A 17,176-nucleotide genomic window follows, 5' to 3' on the forward strand; every position below is an offset into this window, starting at 1 on the left:
TCTAAAAGAAATAAAACACTCCTTTGCCTCCGGCCTGTGGCAGCCACCACGTCTCAGCTGCGCTCCTGGGGGACAGGACGCCTGGATGCTCCTCCCTCCCTTGTGCTTCTCTCCTTCCCTGCATCTCCTCTTTGCAGGTTTTTGGAGCCTTCCCAGAGCTGTGGCAAGGACGGGAAAGGGGGTTTGGTGGGAGAAGCCCAGCCAGGCACTGTGGGTCCCTGGGGTGGCTGGTGGAGCAAGGTGAGGATTGGGTGCCACGTACAGGGCAGTGGAGCTCCTGTGTCCCCTGCAGGGACAGCGGGATGGGGGTGTCCCCATGCACTTGGCAGCCAGCCCTGCCTGCGCTCCCTGCACTAGCAGGGGATATTTCCTATCTGAGAGAGCAGATGTTGGTTAGGAGCTTCCTAAGCAGTTTCTCTTCCCTCACAGAATTGCTGCTCGGCGGAGAGAATTAAATTCTCTTTTGTTGTCAGTTTAGAGGAGAACAAAACCAAATGTCACCTGGAGAAATTCCTGCTGCTGCACCCCCAGGGGATGGAACGGCTGCCTCAGGACCAGGATTAGCCCATCACTGAGAAAGCCGATGGTCCCTGCGGGGATTAGACAGATGATCGATGCTGGGATTGCTTTGTGTGGTGGCTGCGGTGACAGCAGCGACCCGGAGCAGCAGTTCCACCCTGCCTGTGCTTGCGCTGATCCAGCCCCACCCCAGCCCATCCCGGGGTCTCTGGGATGGTCCCTGAGCAGTGAGGAGGGGCTGGGGGCAGCGCTGCTGCAGCCACAGACGTTCTGCGCTTTGGATTTCTCCCCCTTCCAGCCTCGTTAGTATTGAAATGAAAAGCAAGTGTTTGTGAATTGGTAGCTGTTCTCCAAGACCCTAATTAGCAAATCTCTTCATCCCCTGGGGCTGCAATCTAATAATCAAAAAAAGAAAACAAAAAAAAAGAAAACAAACCCAAAAAACCCCAGCACCCAAACAAGCCCCAAACCTTGTTTGATGGATCGGGAGTGCTGCTGGAACAGTAGGAAACGGCTCTTCCTGCTTAGTATGGTAATTAAACACTTCAATTGCAATTATTTTTGCAATTAGATAAGTCTCTAATTGTTATCAGAGGTGGCAGGGGTTTGGGTGTGTGTTTGCCAGTTCTCCTCGGAGCTGGAGCGTGGATGCTCAGGCGGCTCAGCCCCGCTCCCGCCGGCTTTGTCTGGGGAACACGACTGGGCTCCTGCTGCAATTTCTCAACCTGCTCAGCCCAGGAGCTTCACAGCTCCTTATCCCAAGGCCACAGGAGGGAGGACCACGAGGGGACCTTGCCAACCAGGGCATTGTGGGGATCCAGGGCATCCCTCTGGCTGCCCTGGCAGGTCTGGGACCCTGGCAGGGGTCAGGAACCCCCCTGGACAGAGCCCCCAGAGACACTGCCTGTGATCTCTGGCCATGGAAAAGAGTTTGCAATCTTACAGGATCAATTACCAGCTCCGAGTGTTTGATATGAGTAAGAATTAAGTGTGGCACGGGTGCAAAAGTAAAATTTTAGGATTCTAGATGAGGGGTCCAAAGGGGACAAGATGGAGGAAATTGGGTGTGTCTTGTCCTTTTTCTCCTTCTTCATGCCCTCCATGTCTCACTGTGGTGTTGGCATTTTTCTGTTGGTTCAGGCTGGGGACACACTGTCCAACGTAGGTGACAGATATTGGCACGTTATTGTAAATGCAGCCCAGGGAGTTTCTGGTATTTAATGTTTGTCACATCCCACTGAGGGCAGAGCCCCACACGCTGCCCTGCAGGACAGAGCTGGGCAGGGCAGCAGAACATGTGAGAGATCAACAGAATAAACAACCTTGGAACCAGCACAGATTAATTACAACTTCTTCTTTGGCAGCGGGGCTGACAGACAGAGACTTTCTACAGTCTCAGAATCATCAATGCCTCAGATTCCGACCTTGCTGGGGATGTTTCCTTGCTCGCTGATGTTTTGGTGGGATTTGGCTGGGGCTGCAGCACTGCCCTCCCTCAGCTCTCCTCGCTCTTTGGGAGCCGGTTGCTCTCTGTAACCTCTGATGAAGTGTAACCACCGTGGAAGGGTGAAACCCACGGAGCTCCCGGCGGCAGACGCTGACACCCAGCGCTGTGGTGGCTCGGGGGGTGTCGAGGAAGCTCGGGAGTGGCTGGGGTGCGCTGTGCCGGGTCGGGGAGCCCAGCCCCGCCCTGGCTGGTGACAGTGGGTGGCACCCACGGCGTGGCCGGAGCTCGGGGCCGGTCCGTGCCCGCAGCAAGCAGGGGGAGCTCCGAGCCAGCGGTGCCGCCCCTCCGCTCCGCGCCCGGGGGATGGCAAAGTGTCCCCTGCTCCATCAGCTCAGGGGCCAGGGAGGGATCATCTGGTTGGTCCCACAGGGGAAAATGTGCTCTGGGGGGTGCCAGCCTTGCCCAGGGTAGCTGTGCCTGTGTTTTGGGTGTTTGTGCTGTGTGTCCAGGTTCTGTCCCAGCAGAGGGATGGGGATGGGACAGCAGGATGGAGCAGGGCAGGGAGGCTCTTCCGAGGACAAAGCACACCCACAGAAATCAATCATCTCATTTTCCTTCTGTCTTAAATGGATTTTTTTATACCATTGATGATCTCTGCACAGGCTTGGGGCAGAAACATAATCTTTTGGGAGCCTTAGTGTTGAGCAGCTGGGGAGGGCAGAGCCTGGGGCAAACCCTGGCTGCTCAGTGTCTCCCCATGTGTCTCCCCTGGCTGCTCAGTGTCTCCCCATGGCCCAGTGGCTCCAGGGCTTCTCTTTGCCTTGCAGTAGGGCTGGGACAGGGGGGTGGTGTAAGGACAGCCCCAGGGATGGGAAGCAGCCTTGCCCCAGCGTGGATGCTGAGGGACTGGGATGTCCTGTGCACAGACATCCAGCACTCGTGGCTGCCAACATCCACCACGCTGAGCCCCCCTGTCATGTCACCCCCACCTACCAGGGCCTTGTCCCCTCTGGGGGGTGGGTACATCCCTAGGACACCAGGGAAGGTGGTGCCTGTGTTGTCTTTCTCCATCCTAGGCTGGTCTTCCTGGCACCAAGACCTCAACAGCAGCCCCTTTCCCCCTCCACCCTGTGCCCTTGCAGCCTGACCCACTGCTTGGTCTGGAGAGGGCACTCCCATCCAGCCCTGCCCTGCCGAGGGCATGCACTGCTTCCTGACCCAGCTGCTCAGGCATCTCTTCCTGCTGCTGTGGGGAAACACTTGATACTGAAAGTGTCACTGCCCAGACAGGATGGGGAGATGTTCTTCTGCAGCTCCTCTGAGGGCTCTTCTAACACACCATCCTCTTGGGAAGAAACCTGGGTGGGCAGAGGCCTGTCCAGCAGTGTTTGGAGGTGCCCGAGCAGGGATCCTGCAGGGGAACACAGAGGGTGATCAGTGACTTTACAAGGTGCAGATGGGCCCATTTCCCCCCTCTCCTGTTCCCCAATGTAAGAGGTGCTGCATTCAGCACCTGCTGTGCCTGGGAGGAACCGTGCTGGGATGCTGTGAGGATGCTCTCGGCATCCTCCACTAAATGCTAAGTGCTGGCATTTGAGCAGAGCTGAGCAGGCTTGCATCACCCCAAGATCTATCAGCCAATGCCCCTCTGAGCAGTATCACTTTGCTTTGTGGCTTTCTCTGCCTGTTCTTCCTGTCCCTTGGGCCAGCCAGCAGCAGCAGGGCTGAGTTGTCAGAGCCATAGCCTGACAAAAGTTGATGTCCTGGAGCTGGCAGTGCTCTGCTCCCAGGTGCTGCTTCTGCCATGGCTCCTCTCCCTGCTGTGGCTCAGGGAATTTTTTGGTCAGGAACTCTCTGGTTGGGCGGTCCTGTATGAGGACATGTCCCCACGTAAATTTCCTGTCCCCACCCCTATGGTGCAGAGAGGAAATCTGTGGTCACACCAGGACCTCAGATCTCGTGCAAACCTCCCCCCCAGACCTCTGCTTCATTCTGCTGATTAGATCAGCAGCCTCTCAGGGGATGGCTGGCATTTTGCCTTTACCTCACAGAAACTACATGTGTCTTAGAACATATGCACGAAGCAGAAGAGCTGGAATTGGTGTCCCCTCTGCCCCTGCTGCTGGGCAGTGACAGCAGCAGAGGTGACTCTGCTGCAGTGTCTGCACTGCTGGGGGGTGAGCACTGTGCCTGCCCTGGGGACCTTCACTTTGTGCTTTGTGGTTTCCAGACTGGAGGGTTCACTCTGCTCCTCCTGCAGGGCAGCAGTGATGCCCCCCACAAAGTACAGCACCTGCAGCTCCCATCCTCTGCTTCTTCTGTTGATGGGCAATGGCATTTCCAGCCTCTGAGGAGTGCAGATTTATGCTGCACCCCAGGGCAGGGGCTCTCTGTACCCCAGCTCTCTCCCAGCTGTGTGTGTGGACAGACAGCACCAGCTCCTGTTACTGCTGTGACCTTGGCTCAGGGTGCAGCAAGGACAAAGTGTGCCCAGCTTCCAGCACGTGGGTGACTGCATTTCACCCCAAGGAACAGTCAATATGGAGAGCCCAGGTTATCAGCATGCAGCATTGGAGGGGAGAGCTTGTGGAGGTCAAGGTGACCTTGCCTGGCTCTTCCTGAGAAGGGCTGCACAACGTGGCTCTCTGGAGCTGAGAGGCATCCCCATGCATGGCAGTCATGGCCTCCAGCCCAGCACCACTTGGAGAGAGCAGCAATTCTTGGTGCAGCATCAGCTCTTCACCTCGGGAGCCCTGCCAGCATCTCCGCCAAAGCTGCTGGCAATTTATGTGGATGTGGGCTTGCATGAAAATGAAGTGTGCTGGAAATTCATGGTCTGAATGCAGCTGCCTCAGCAGTGCATGAGGAGCAGGCAGGATGCAGCATGTTCCAGAGAATCTCAGGCTGATTCTATAATCCCAAAACTCCAGGGCAGCTGCAGAGCGGGGGCCCAGCTCTGTGCACCTCCCCCAGGCTTGGGACTTGGAGAGCAACCAGTGATGGATAAAGGAGTGAGGCTGCATGTCTGATGGTATCACCCTTTGCACCAGGTACCATCGGGAAAAATGCAGTGGATGCCACGGCAGGGAGAGCTGCCTCTCCCCTCATCTTCACCCAGCGACCCTGGCCTTGTACTCACCCTGCAGCTCTCGCCTCTGCTGTTGAGTTTTGTGCTGAGGAAAGCTGAGTGTTGTCCTTTCAACCTCACAGACAGGATTTTGGAAGAGGGCAGCCAGGAGTTGAAGGCTGGGAGATGTGGGTCCTAGGCAGTGGGCTGGCTGAGACTCACAGAAAAGCTCCTGTGCTGGAAAGGTTAAATAGCACATAAAGACAGGGAAAAAGAGCAGTCCAGTCTGTCAATGCCAGCCTGGTTGAGCCTGGCTTTGCTCTGTGAAGCACCAGGTAGTGTCTGCCCGAGGCTGGCAGCTGGGGCAGGATGTTGTGACGAGGACAGGGACCCTTTCCAGTGGGAGCTGACTTCTCCTCTGCCCATATATTGTGGCCATGGTGCTGTCCCATGCTGCTGCAAGCACAGATGGGATGCAAGAATGTGATCCACAGCCACTCATTCAGCTCCAGCGTTTTCTTCCCCAGTACATCCCTGTTAGGGCTGAATGCTCCCCCTCACAGGATTTTAATCTCTGTAAACATCAGGGTCTGGTCTCAGAGCCTAAAGCCAAGCACCAGAGCCCCCTCCCACTGCACTGAAACAGGTTCCTGAGGTCCTTTGGTTTTCCTTACTGGTTTTGTGTGATTTGCCTTCCTCTCTAATGCCTGGTGTGGAAATAGGAGCAGCTGTCTTCCCCCTGCATCTCTGCTTGGTCCTGTACTCTCAGCCCTACCTGGTCCTCACTCTTGGAAATGCCCTCCAGCCTCCAGCTGCTGTGGAGGTCCCGTGGCTTTTGATTCCCTGTCCTGCTCCTGACTGAGACTCTGAGTGACTCTTGAGACTGGCAGCAGTTCTCCAGTATTTCCACTCTTGTTTGTTAGTCTTTTCCCTGTGCCTCATAACCAAAAAGAACATTGTTATTAAGGGCAACGGTTCAAAATTCTGTTTTCCCTTGAATGATCCCACAGAGCTTCTCTGAGCAGAGCTCTTCTGAGCTCTGGGTGCTCCTATCTGGGGGGTTATGAGTTTTTGGAATGATTTATGTTGCTCTTTTCCTGTTAACATTTTCAGGGCACATGACTCTGAAGACTCTGCAGAGAGGAAGAGGCCAGAGGAAAGCTGGGGTGAAACTGGCTGCCAGGTTTTTGGAGAGCAGGTAAATCCTGTGCTCACCTGTCTTGTGTTGCATTAGTTGATCCCAATCATCTGCTAATAGCAGATCTTTGTGTATCTGACTATGGAAAAAAAGGGCTGGAAGGGGCCATATAAGATCATTGGTGCACCACTGCTGTGAGGTGGGAAGGCTACAAAGAGAGGGGGAGAAAATAAAAATAGGTGCTCAAGCAACTCTTATCTGATTGTGAGCAGAAACCACAGTGGTGATACTGTGTGGGATGGGGTGGAGCTCACTGGATTTAGAAAGGTCAGGAAACATCCCCTTGCTTGAGTGTTCCCTCTGGGGAGCCAGGGCAAGAATCTTTTCTACCCGGAAAAGCTGGGAGGGTAAAAGCCAGGAAATCAGTGACCTTGCCCTCTGTCTGAGGAACAGAAACCCATTTTTCTTCCCCTTTTATCTCCCTCCAAGCCATTATTGTCCCTCTGTGGTAAGGCAGCATTTTGAGAAGACACTGACATTTACATTCCCTTCTCTCTTGGCTGTGCAGGGACACCCTGACAACCAGTTCCTCACTGCCAGCTCTCCTGGTTCAGCTGCAGAGCCTCAGTGCAAGAGCTCCTGGTTTGCCCAGGGGCTGCACTTCTGTGTGAGCAAACAGGATATCTTTCTTTGTCTCTGTATATTTGCAGAAACACCCCCACCACCTTAGACATGTTTTCCGTATGTTTTTATATAGAACCTACAATTTGCCAAATGCTGTAACTTTGGGCTCCTCATTAATTCCTTGGAAAAAGGCAGCCCCGGGACCTGCATTCTTGTATTCGTTCAGGTTAATCCATCCCTCTGTGTCTCTTTTCCTGCACCCCTCCCTTGGGTATGGTCACGTTGGTGCCCAGGGGAGGCCGATGCTGGATCAGCCTTTTGGGCGGCTCTGAACTTTGGTTCACCTCCCTGAGTTCTCCTTTTGGTGGCTTAAGACTCTTTCTGGGACAGGATCAAGGGCACGTGCTGCGAGAGCGCCCGAGCGAGCGCGGCTTCTTTGCTGGCACGCTGGGAACAGGGAATCAAAGGACTCCTTATCTATGGAGGGAAAGTTTCTAGGCTGCTTATCAGGCACGGCTTAGAGGTTAGATTATCTCAGGAGCAGCAGATTGACAGCCTGCCTCTCCGTTCTCCTTGTGCTTGGCTGGGTGAACACCTTGGAGTGAGGCAGTGAGAGGGTGGCACAGCCTTTGGGGATGTGGGTGCCCAGGGAGGGGGCTGGGGAGACAGCCTGGCACAGAACTTGCCCACTTTGCTCCCATCCTGCTCCCTCACCACACCCTTTGCTGGGGCTGACCCTCATAACATGCTTGGGATGATGCTGAGAGAATTTTTTGCTCTAACTTTACATGGGCATTTGTATTTCTAAAAACATCTGCCAACCTAATTTGGGCTACTCCTGCCCCTTTCCAGAGATGGGAATGGAACTTGCTGTTGGCTGAATTCACTGCTGATGCAAACTGGAAATCTGAAATCTGAAATGCTGAGGGTGTGTGGCTCGGATGGGAAGTGAAGTGGCTGAGCTTCTCTGCAGGGAACTGGGAACCCAGACCTTGGCTCCTGCAGGGACTCTCAGCCTGGCTGCAGGTGCTCTGACTGTGCCTCAGGATTAATTCTCATCTTCCCTTTTGTCTCCTTTCCTGGCCCCTGAAGCTCTGCTCTGTGCCCAGAATTTGCTGTTGGTTCCTGACTGGGACACGGCTGATTTTGGGGAGCAGCCCCAGCTAAGAGCTTCACCCCATTCTGTACAGCAAATTCTGATGGCAGCCGTCCCCATTGCCCAGCAAATCCAGGGGACATTTTGTGCTCCCTGTGAAGGGTGGCAATTCCAGGGGAGTCCCAGCCATGTGGGAAGCTGGAGTACCTGGAGTTGTGCTGCCAGCATGGAGGGGATGCAAGCTGGGTTCTTATGAGTGATGAGGAATTTCTGAGTGGCTGAATTTAGGAGTTGCCTGGGCAATGATCTCCTGCTCAGGCATCAGTTTGTTGCTTAAAAGTCCATGGACGATTGGGGTCCCCATGTCTGCCTTCCTCTCTGGGGACAGACCATCAAAGTCCTGAGTGTGGGAAAGCTCTTACCTCTTGAGGGCTCCATCAGTGAGCAGCGTCCCCTTCTCATTCCTCACCTCCAGTTTCAAGGGTTTACCCTCCTGCCTGCCCTGGCCCTGCCTGCCCCTGGGCTGGGCCTTCTGGAGGGGAGGCAGGTGGGAGTTCCTGGGGTGTCTCGTCCTCCAGCAGTGCAACAAGTGCTGGTATGCCACTCGGAAATCCCTGTTGAGTGTCCCGTAGAGGATGGGGTTCAGGGCTGAGTTGGCATAGCCCAGCCAGAGGACAATGGACATGGGTGTGCCTTTGACCCCGCTGTCCCCCCACACCCCCCTGTACGTGAACATGGTGAAATAGGGGAGCCAGCACACGACGAACGCTCCCAGCACCACTGCCAGCGTCACGGTGGCTTTGTGCTCTTTCACCATGGGTGGCGTGGGCGCGTTGCCCCACGTGTGGTTTATCCTCTTGGCTTGCTCCCTCGCGATCTTGAGTATCCGGTAGTAGGTGATGCACATGATGCCCAGAGGGATGTAGAAGGTGAGCAAGCCGTCCACTAACCCGTACACAAGGTTCACTGCCAGCGTGCACTCCTTGCTGCAGGTGGGGCCTGTGTTCTGCACTGCTGTCCCGTTGGTGTTCCAGCCCAGGTGGATGGGTAGGAAGGAGACCATCAGTGAAACGGTCCAAATTACAGCCAAGCCCACGGCCACCCGCGAGGGAGTGACCACCTGGCGGTAGCGGAGCGGGGTGGTGACAGCAAAGTAGCGGTCCAGGCTGATCATGAGGAGGTTGAGGATGGAGGCCGTGCACAGCATGACGTCCAGGCTGGTGTAGATGTTGCACAAAACGCTGCCAAAGGGCCACTCCTTGGTGAGCTCATATAAAGCAGAGAAGGGCAGCACCAGAAGCCCCAGCAGCAGATCCGTGATGGCCAAGGAGACAATGATGCAGTTTGTCAAGCTCCGGAGCCGGCGGTCCAGGGTGACGGCCAGGCAGACGATGATGTTACCACAGAGAGTGACCACGATGAGGGTGAAGAGGCAGAACCCGACCAGCACCTGCAGGGGGAACACCTGAGAGCTTGTGTGGTTGCTTTTTTGAGAGCTTGTGTGGTTGTAACATGGATCCATGGTGTCACTGCAAGGATGGAGCAGTCCTGCTCTCATCAGCTCCAGAGCTGCTTGGAGTGAGCCTGGAGCAGGCAGGCCTAGGGCCCTTCCCAAAATGACCCTAGTTCTACAGTGACCTTGGAGAACATTGCAGAGTCACTTTACAGGTTCAGCCTTGTGTGCTGGGAATGACATGGTCTAGGAAAGATGTGACACTGCCACTCTTTTGTGCCTGTTGGCCCCTCTGGGAGCTCAGTGCTGGAGGCGATGCCCTGTGGCAGCTGCTGGTGGATCTCAGCTGCTTCTTTTCCTTTCATGCCTTCTCTTCTCCTCTGAGTGACCATTGGGTCAGTTCCTCTGGGCTCTCATGCCCTCTGCATGTTTGGTTGGTGACAGTGGTAAGCAGTGCTCCAGCAAGGACAGAGCTTTGACACCTCCCAAGGACAACCTGCAAAAGAAAGTGTCTGGTGAGGCCCTGGCACAGACTGCATAGAGAATTTGTGGAAATGTTCAAGACTAGGCTGGATAAGACTCTGAACAACCTGGTCTAGTAGAAGGTGTCCCTGCCCTTGACAGAGGAGTGGAATGAAATCTGTAAGATCCCTTCCAAACCATTCTGTGATTCTATAAAAGCATCAAGTCAGAGCTGCAGTGGGCAAAGACCCTCTGAGCTTCCCCTCAAACCCCTCCAGAAGCAGGGTGTCTGTAACTCCCTGCCTGCTCCAGCCCACTTAAACCCAAACTGGAAAGTGCTTTGGCAGCCAGGCACCCGTGTACCTGCCAGCGGGGCTCTCCCAGCCCATGTAATGGAGGGATGTTGAGAGAAGGGCAGGGATTTTAAAATTGTCATGTTCCTATAGGCTTACAATAAAAGTGAGAACAAGGAGGACATGAGGAAACAATTTTCCTGAGATAGCAGTTCTTATGCAATTCAGCAAAATTAGTCACAACTACGTAATTTCTGAATCTTGGCTGTGGCTGCCAATCTCATTCAACTTTGCCTTTGTGCCTGTGCTTTGCAGCAGCCCAGTGCCTAGGGTTGGTCCCTGCCATCAAAAATCACAGCAGCTCTTGTAGCCTGTATGGGAAATCCCACTCTGCTCTGGGTCCTGGGAGGGAAGAAGAATGTCCCTTGCAGACTGACTTTTTCTGGCTGTTTTCTGTCTGGATACAAATAAGAAAATGCCACATTTTGCAAGGGAAGAAACAACAGAGCAAACCACTCTAACTTACAGTGAGCTGCTGGTTATGGTGATCTCCAACACCCTGCCACTGCTAGATTCAAAGGAACCTTGGCTCCTGGATTGGAAGCAATATCCATGTTGGGAAGATGCCTAAAAGGTAATTGAGGTAGTGCAGGATCAAGAAAGAGGGCTGGGAATGGTCTGAGGAGCTGGACTGACTCACTGACACTCATGGATCTCTTGTGTCCAAACTGTGGTCTGCCACCAGATGATTTGAGGGGTCTCCCCATCCTCCTCCATGTGCTGGTGTGGGAGAGCTGCCCTGGTGCCCACGGTGGGGCAGGACCCAGCTCTGCAGGCTCTCTGCACCCCATGGAGCAGCAGTGAAGGCTCCCCTGGTGGTGCCCAGGGCTGTGCAGGAAGGCAGAGCTGATTCTCTGCAGGCGCAACAGGCGGCAGAGATGGAGCAATCAGAAGAAACTCCAGGAAAGGAAAAGATCCAGCCTTGTCAGAGGACAAAGGTGAGATTTTTAAACTCCCCCTGCAACAACAAGATAACATTGTGGTGCAGGTTGAAATATTCTTCAGATGATTTATGTCTCTGATTGAAGTCTAAAGGCATGGGGGCCACAGGAGGGAGTATACCAAGGAGACTGCATGAGAAAACAACCACTGATTGCCAGGAGCCATACAGGGGAGAGACTGGGACTGGACCACTGAGATTAGAGGCGATTCCCACAGCCCTGCTGCTTCTAAAGGCATGGAAAGCAAACAACAAGCCACAAACCAGCCCATGGGAAGCCTTTTGCTGAGCAGAGCAAACTCATTGCCAGACAGGAAGCCCTCTGAATTTGGGTGCTGGGACTGAGGCTGTTGGGAGAGGGATGCAATGCTTTCAGCAGCTTGTGGAGCAGTTCCTCACCTCCAGCTGCAGCACAGGCTCTTGCCATGGAAAGCTCTTTGTTCACTCACAAAAGGAGTGTGGAACAAGCTGAGCGCTGCCTGCCCACTGACGGCAGCGAGGAGAACAGGTTGTTCCCACAGAAGGGAATTTCCAAGTGAAAGGGACGTGTTTTCATTGCTCCCAACATGTGGAAATGGCAGATTAAATTATAGGGGGAGTAGCACACTTAGAAAATGCTGTGGGTGGATGGCAGCCTCCTACGTGGCTGCTTCACCACACACCAACAACCTGCTCCTGCCTCTGGCTCTCACAGCTCTTGTGGGCTCTGCTGGGCCTCGCCCGGGGCTCTACTGGTGGCACCCAGCTCTGGGCACACCAGCTCATTTGGCTTCTGCCACGGTGCCAGGGCAGCTCCTGCTGCAGCCTTGCCCTGCAGAAGGAGTTGTGCTTCTTAATGCTTTTTCAGATTAGGTCAGGGCAAGGAATGGCCACTTGCAAGGGGACAGAGGTGTCCCCATCCCTGCAGAGGAGCTCAGGTAGTGCTGGGAACTCTGTGGCTCAATGTGGGCTGCAGGGCTCAGCTGCCTGCAAACCCTTGGGGTGTTTCTCCATGGAGTGGGGCAGGACCTGCCTGCTGGCAGCTCGGATGTGTGATGCTGCAGCCCTAACTGTGGCGGAGGAGCAGGAGACTTTCCCGTATCCTTCAGCCAAACTATCTCATGGAAACACTCCCCCAGGAGAGCACAGCCTCTGGACATGGCTCTGCAGGAAAAGCAGACTGGGGGGCTGCTATGGCTGGGGGGCTGTCAGCTCGCTGCCATCAGGACACAGAGCCTGGGATGATGCATCCAGCTCAGAGCTCTCTCCTGGAGCATTGGCTCGCTGTGACTCCACATGTGCTCCTGGCTTTGTGCCCAGGTCACTCGTGGCCACCTTCAATACCTGTGTCCTCTGCTCCTGTTGTGTTTTGGCAGAGTGAGTTGATTTCCTCCTTGATGTTTCCCATGGCAGTCTTTCCAGCAATGGCCGGAATAAATGATACCTTTCCAGCCCTGTCTCACCAGGCAGCTTTTACATTTACCTGATTATCCTCATTATCACTGCCTGGACCTGTTTGTGGTTCAAAATCACCCTCCTGACATTGAAGGAACCAGAGCAGGGTGTTGCTTCTGGGTCATTTTTCTCATGCCTTTTTGGTGGTACTGGTGTTCTGATTGACTCTATCTCTGCTGTGAAGGCTTGTCAGGCTGCACTTGTTGCACTCATCCTGGGGTTTCCTAAAAGTCAGATATTTTTCCTATGGAGTTTTCAGCTGCTTAGAGTAGCAATTTTTGCTTTTAGACCCTAAGAATGTGAGCTTGTGCCAGCCCAGTCTGTTTCTATTAATCTTCACATCCTCTAGTACTTAGTCCCTTGTCCAGTGTGGAACATCTCCCAAGTTTCTCACCAGTACATTTCTCTTAAAGAAACCCTAATTTTCTGAGCCAAGATCACTAATGAAAACCATTAAATAAAATTTACCTCTAGGCTGATCTTTAAGGAACTCTGTTAATAGCCTTCTCTGGTGCATTAATGATCCTTCTGCTGTAATATCCTATCGTCTCTCCATTTATCCTCTTTACAATTCTCACAGTAATTTCTGCTTTCTTTTGCCTGAACAGATATTTTATGCTCTGTTGCGGTCCATGTTGTGTTCTCCTTTAAAATGGCATTTATCTCCTCTGGGGAGGGGGCTGTGATTTATTCATGAGAAATTTCTGTTGCATTTTACCTTTTTATTCCCCCTCTCCATCTCTCAGCATCCTTTCCTCCGACATAATTAATTCCAGCACTTGGTGCACTTTTGCAGTAAGATTAATGGGACGCGGCTCTGGCTCTGGTAGGGAATGCATTGGCTGCTCTCCCTTCCTGTGCTTCTACTTCTGGCATAACAGGTTTGTTTTGAACCTGTTAAAAGCTTGGGTGCTTCGGAACCATGAGCAGACACTTGAGCGGAGAGGAGCACTCAGGAAGTGCCTGAATGTGGCAGCCTGTCTTTGGGAAGTATTTCCCACTTCTGGAAAGGACAGAGGTGGTTGGGGGCTCAGGAGAAGCTCCACATGAAGCCTTTGAGCTCTATCCTAGGGCAGTGCCCTTTCAGACCTGAAATGTTCCTTTGCCTCCCATGATAGCTTCATTCTGAGAAAAGAGCAGGCAGAAAAAGTGCTTTGCATTTGGGAGCAAAGTGCATTCCCTGGCCATGCGGAGCTCGCAGCAGGACATCATGGCTTTTTCTAAAATTATATTCAACTCCTTCCTGGAATTAAACATCTGGGCATGCTGGGAGAGGTATTTCCCATCAAGAGATGGGAAGGAGTTTGGGGGTTTATTCTGATCTGAGACAGGATGCCTGAGGTTTGATGGTGGGAATTGCAAAACTCCCAAGATGGGAATGGGCTTCTTGATCCCCTGCCAGGCTCATAAGCCTGATTCAGAATGGGACAACTTTGTCACAGGTAGGATTTGAAGGCAATGTGGGAGAGGACAAATGCGAGGGGACACTGGTGTCCTGCCTGCCTGCATCACCAGATGCTTCTGTCCCTGTTCTTTGGGCTTCTCCAGAGCTTGGTGCTCTCTCAGCCCTATCCCAGCGTGATTTCTGATACAAAGCATCAATTATTCCCTTTGGCATGAGCAGAGGGGCTGGGGGAGGCAGGACAAAGTTCCCATCACTGCCACCAGCAGTGCTTCCCCAGGAGGAAAGGGGCTCTGTGGGTAAGAAGCTGTTCAGGACCCCTGAAATCAGGAAATGTGAAGAGGAATGTGGAAATGCACAGAGCAGTCAGCATTTTGAAAGTTTGCTCATCAGACAGTGTGTCCAGGAAAGGTGAAACTGAAAACAGAGCAGTAGGGCTCATGGGTGTGCTTGGAGCTGCCTGAGTTTGTGGGATTCAGCCTCCTGCTGAAGCCAATTCTGGACAGGGACAGTGAGCACTGGGTGCCCCTGGGGACTGCCCACCCCTCCTGTGCTACAGCCCAGCCTGGGGGTGTCCTGCCCCACAGATCTGAGCATGCCCTGGGATGGGGCAGCAGCAGATCCCGCCAGCTGCCAGGGTGTGCAGGGCTGGATGGAAGGGCTGGAGTGCTCAGGGAAAAGGCTCGGGCAGGTCAGTGCAAGAAGTCAGCAGCAGCCCCCGTGGGGAGGCTGCTTGGGCAGAGAGGCTGCACAGCGCAGATGTGCAGGGCTCTGCCTCTGCCCTGGGCACACTGCACCGTGTCCTTCCCCGATGTTGTCGGATCCAGCTGTCCCCACCAGCAACAGCCAAAAAAGTCCCCAAACTGCCCTCCACTCGGCCACCACAGGATGCTGATGGCACCAGCATCTGAGGAGTGACACTTGCTCTGACCCAGCTGGCCCCTTGCAGGATCCCGCTCAGCAGGGACCCACCAACCCTTCTGAACCTCACTTAAAAAGTATTTTAGCAGCGAAACAACTCAGCAAGAAGTAAGATAAAAACATTACCTGGGAAAGGTGCTGCTTTCTCACAGCCCCTGAGCTTGTGGAAGACTTCAGTGGCTGCACTGACTCCAACTTTGCCCCGGTGCGAGCGGCTCACTTGTGCAGGCAGGAGCTGCGAGCGGCGGCTGCCTCGCTCCCTCTCCTCTCTCCTCTCCTCTCTCCTCTCCTCCCTCGCTCCCTCCTCTCGAACCAGCCTCCCTCCCTGCTCTCCTACCAATACCCAGGCAGCGGTGACTGCAACATGAGTCAGTCAGACCTCAAGTGGGTGGGATCGGAGCTGTGAACTCAGACACCGAGGTTATCATCCGGCAAATTTGAAATGCTGAAAGTGAGCCCAGCTCCGAGCGCACGGCGTGCCGGGCTCCGCCGAGCCGTGCCTGGCACAGAGAGGGGGGTGGGATGCCCGCTGCCTCCTGCTCCTGCTTTCTTGAGTGATACCATCACCTTCCTCGCTCACCTGAAGTTTCAGTGCCCTTGCTGCTGGTTTGCCATGTGCAATGGCTCCTTCCCTTCCCTCCCGGCTCTCTTCTGCAGGCACACGCTTGCCTGCTGTCGGGAGCCCTGATGTTGTCACTCATTCCCAATTTTTTGCTTTGCAATTCATGTGAGTCCCCTGAGAGCAAGCACAGCTGAGGCTGGACTGGGATATGAGAGGTGAGCCAGGGAGGATGGTGATAGATAAGGATGAAGGTGAGGTGGCTGTAAAATGGGTGGAGGGAGCTGGGGCCCAGCAAGGGGACGTGGCAGGAAAAGCCTCCACTGTTCCATCTTTCCCTCAAGCTGCACTCACCTCTCCTGAAAGTTGTCTGCTTTGCATGCAATAGCAGGGAGAAACCACACGAAATGACAAACAGGCAGTGACAGCCTTTCGTGTCTCTCAAATCTTTTATCTGTGGGTCTCAAAGCATTATGCAAATATCAGCTGCTGGGCCAGCTGTGCGAGGACCTGTTTCCCCTTTTAGCTGTCCCTCCTGAGCAGAGCAGATCCCGGGCTGGCAGCAGAACTCCAGCGAAGCTTGGCCACCCCCTGGCTCCGCAGGGCCAGGGAGCAGTGCAGGGAGTCCTGTGAGGGAGGTGCTTCAGTCCCCACCAGCTGCTCCAAGTTCCCCATGCAAATAGCCAAGAATGGGCTTATTCCAGTCTGGATGTGGCCCTGGGCACACTCCCTGCTGCTCTCCCCGCTGGGCTGAGCTCCCCAATGCCCTGCACTGGGAATGGAGAGCACATCCCAGCCTCCCTCTGCCAAACGGGGATACCGGCGGCACTGGCACACAGACCAGAATGTCTTTGATCTGTTTATCTCTGCAGACCAAAGCACAAATCTATCTTTAATAAGCTTGTGATCTGCTGGAACCAGAGAGTTTTCCTGCTGATCAGCAGCCCTGTGATGTGTCTGGGGTAGCTGAGCTGTGGCTGCCAGATGCTTCTCTAGTGGCAGGGGTGTGCAGAGTGTGGATGTTGTGAGGGATCCCTCCTCACAAACAAGATTTAAATCTGCTCAGGAATGTCTGCGTCAGCCAAAGTCTCTGGGGTGTTGATTTATTACAGGGCTGCTCGCTTGGCTCTGCTCTACGAGGGATCTTTCATCAGGAAGTCTCAGGATGGGAAATGCCATGGATGGATAAAGTGCTCTGGTTATTTGGGCAGGATTCCCTCTCCAGCCCCCTTGCACTAATCCCTCTCAATAAAAGGCCCCTGCTGTCCATTGGGCAGGCTCTGAGTTCAGCATGTTCTGTCTTTGCAAAGCCTCTGGAGAAATTTGAGGGCACATTTTAGGGTGCAGTGGCTGAGCAGCTTCAGATTTGCAGGGACATCTGGGTCATAGGGAAACCCACCACTTCTGCAAACCCTTGAGCACAGGAGAGCCCCAAACCCTGACCCCGTGCGATGGCTGGGTGACTGTGGAGCCTCTGAGGGGCTCTATGGGGTCATACCCTCAATGTGAGTTTGCTGGAAGGGGTGCAGCCTGCATGGGCTCTTCGGGAGTGTGGGGAAGCAGCTGGATCTCGAGCTGCAAGGAGCCCTGTGGGGGCACTCCTGGCGGCATGGACTGCTGTGCTCTGGGCATCTGCACCCTGGGAATGGCAGATGTGATACCTGCCGAGCCTGTGGCTGGAAAACATCATTGTTGGCACGCTCTGAAAAGGAAGGAGGCGCTGGAAACTCATCAGACCTGATGGCTGAGCTGCCACACGGC

General features: G+C 54.1%; 1 protein-coding gene across 1 annotated transcript; it reads right to left on the reverse strand.

Annotated features, from left to right (window-relative positions):
* Window positions 1-5,127: 5,127 nt before the first annotated feature.
* Window positions 5,128-9,792, reverse strand: HRH2 (histamine receptor H2). The gene is made up of 2 exons (XM_077786751.1): window positions 8,314-9,792; window positions 5,128-5,270 (listed from the first exon to the last, which is right to left on the reverse strand). Exons 1-2 carry the CDS (start codon window positions 9,447-9,449, stop codon window positions 5,252-5,254), a joined length of 1,155 nt encoding a protein of 384 aa, XP_077642877.1. The 5' UTR covers window positions 9,450-9,792; the 3' UTR covers window positions 5,128-5,251.
* Between the last annotated feature and the right edge of the window lie 7,384 nt (window positions 9,793-17,176).

Source organism: Lonchura striata, chromosome 15 (assembly GCF_046129695.1).
Source record: "Lonchura striata isolate bLonStr1 chromosome 15, bLonStr1.mat, whole genome shotgun sequence".
Classification (NCBI taxonomy): Eukaryota; Metazoa; Chordata; class Aves; order Passeriformes; family Estrildidae; genus Lonchura; species Lonchura striata.

Coding starts and splice junctions, on each gene's coding strand:
- HRH2 (XM_077786751.1), bottom strand. CDS start 9,449: ATGAGAGCAGGACTGCTCCATCCTTGCAGTGACACCATGGATCCATGT.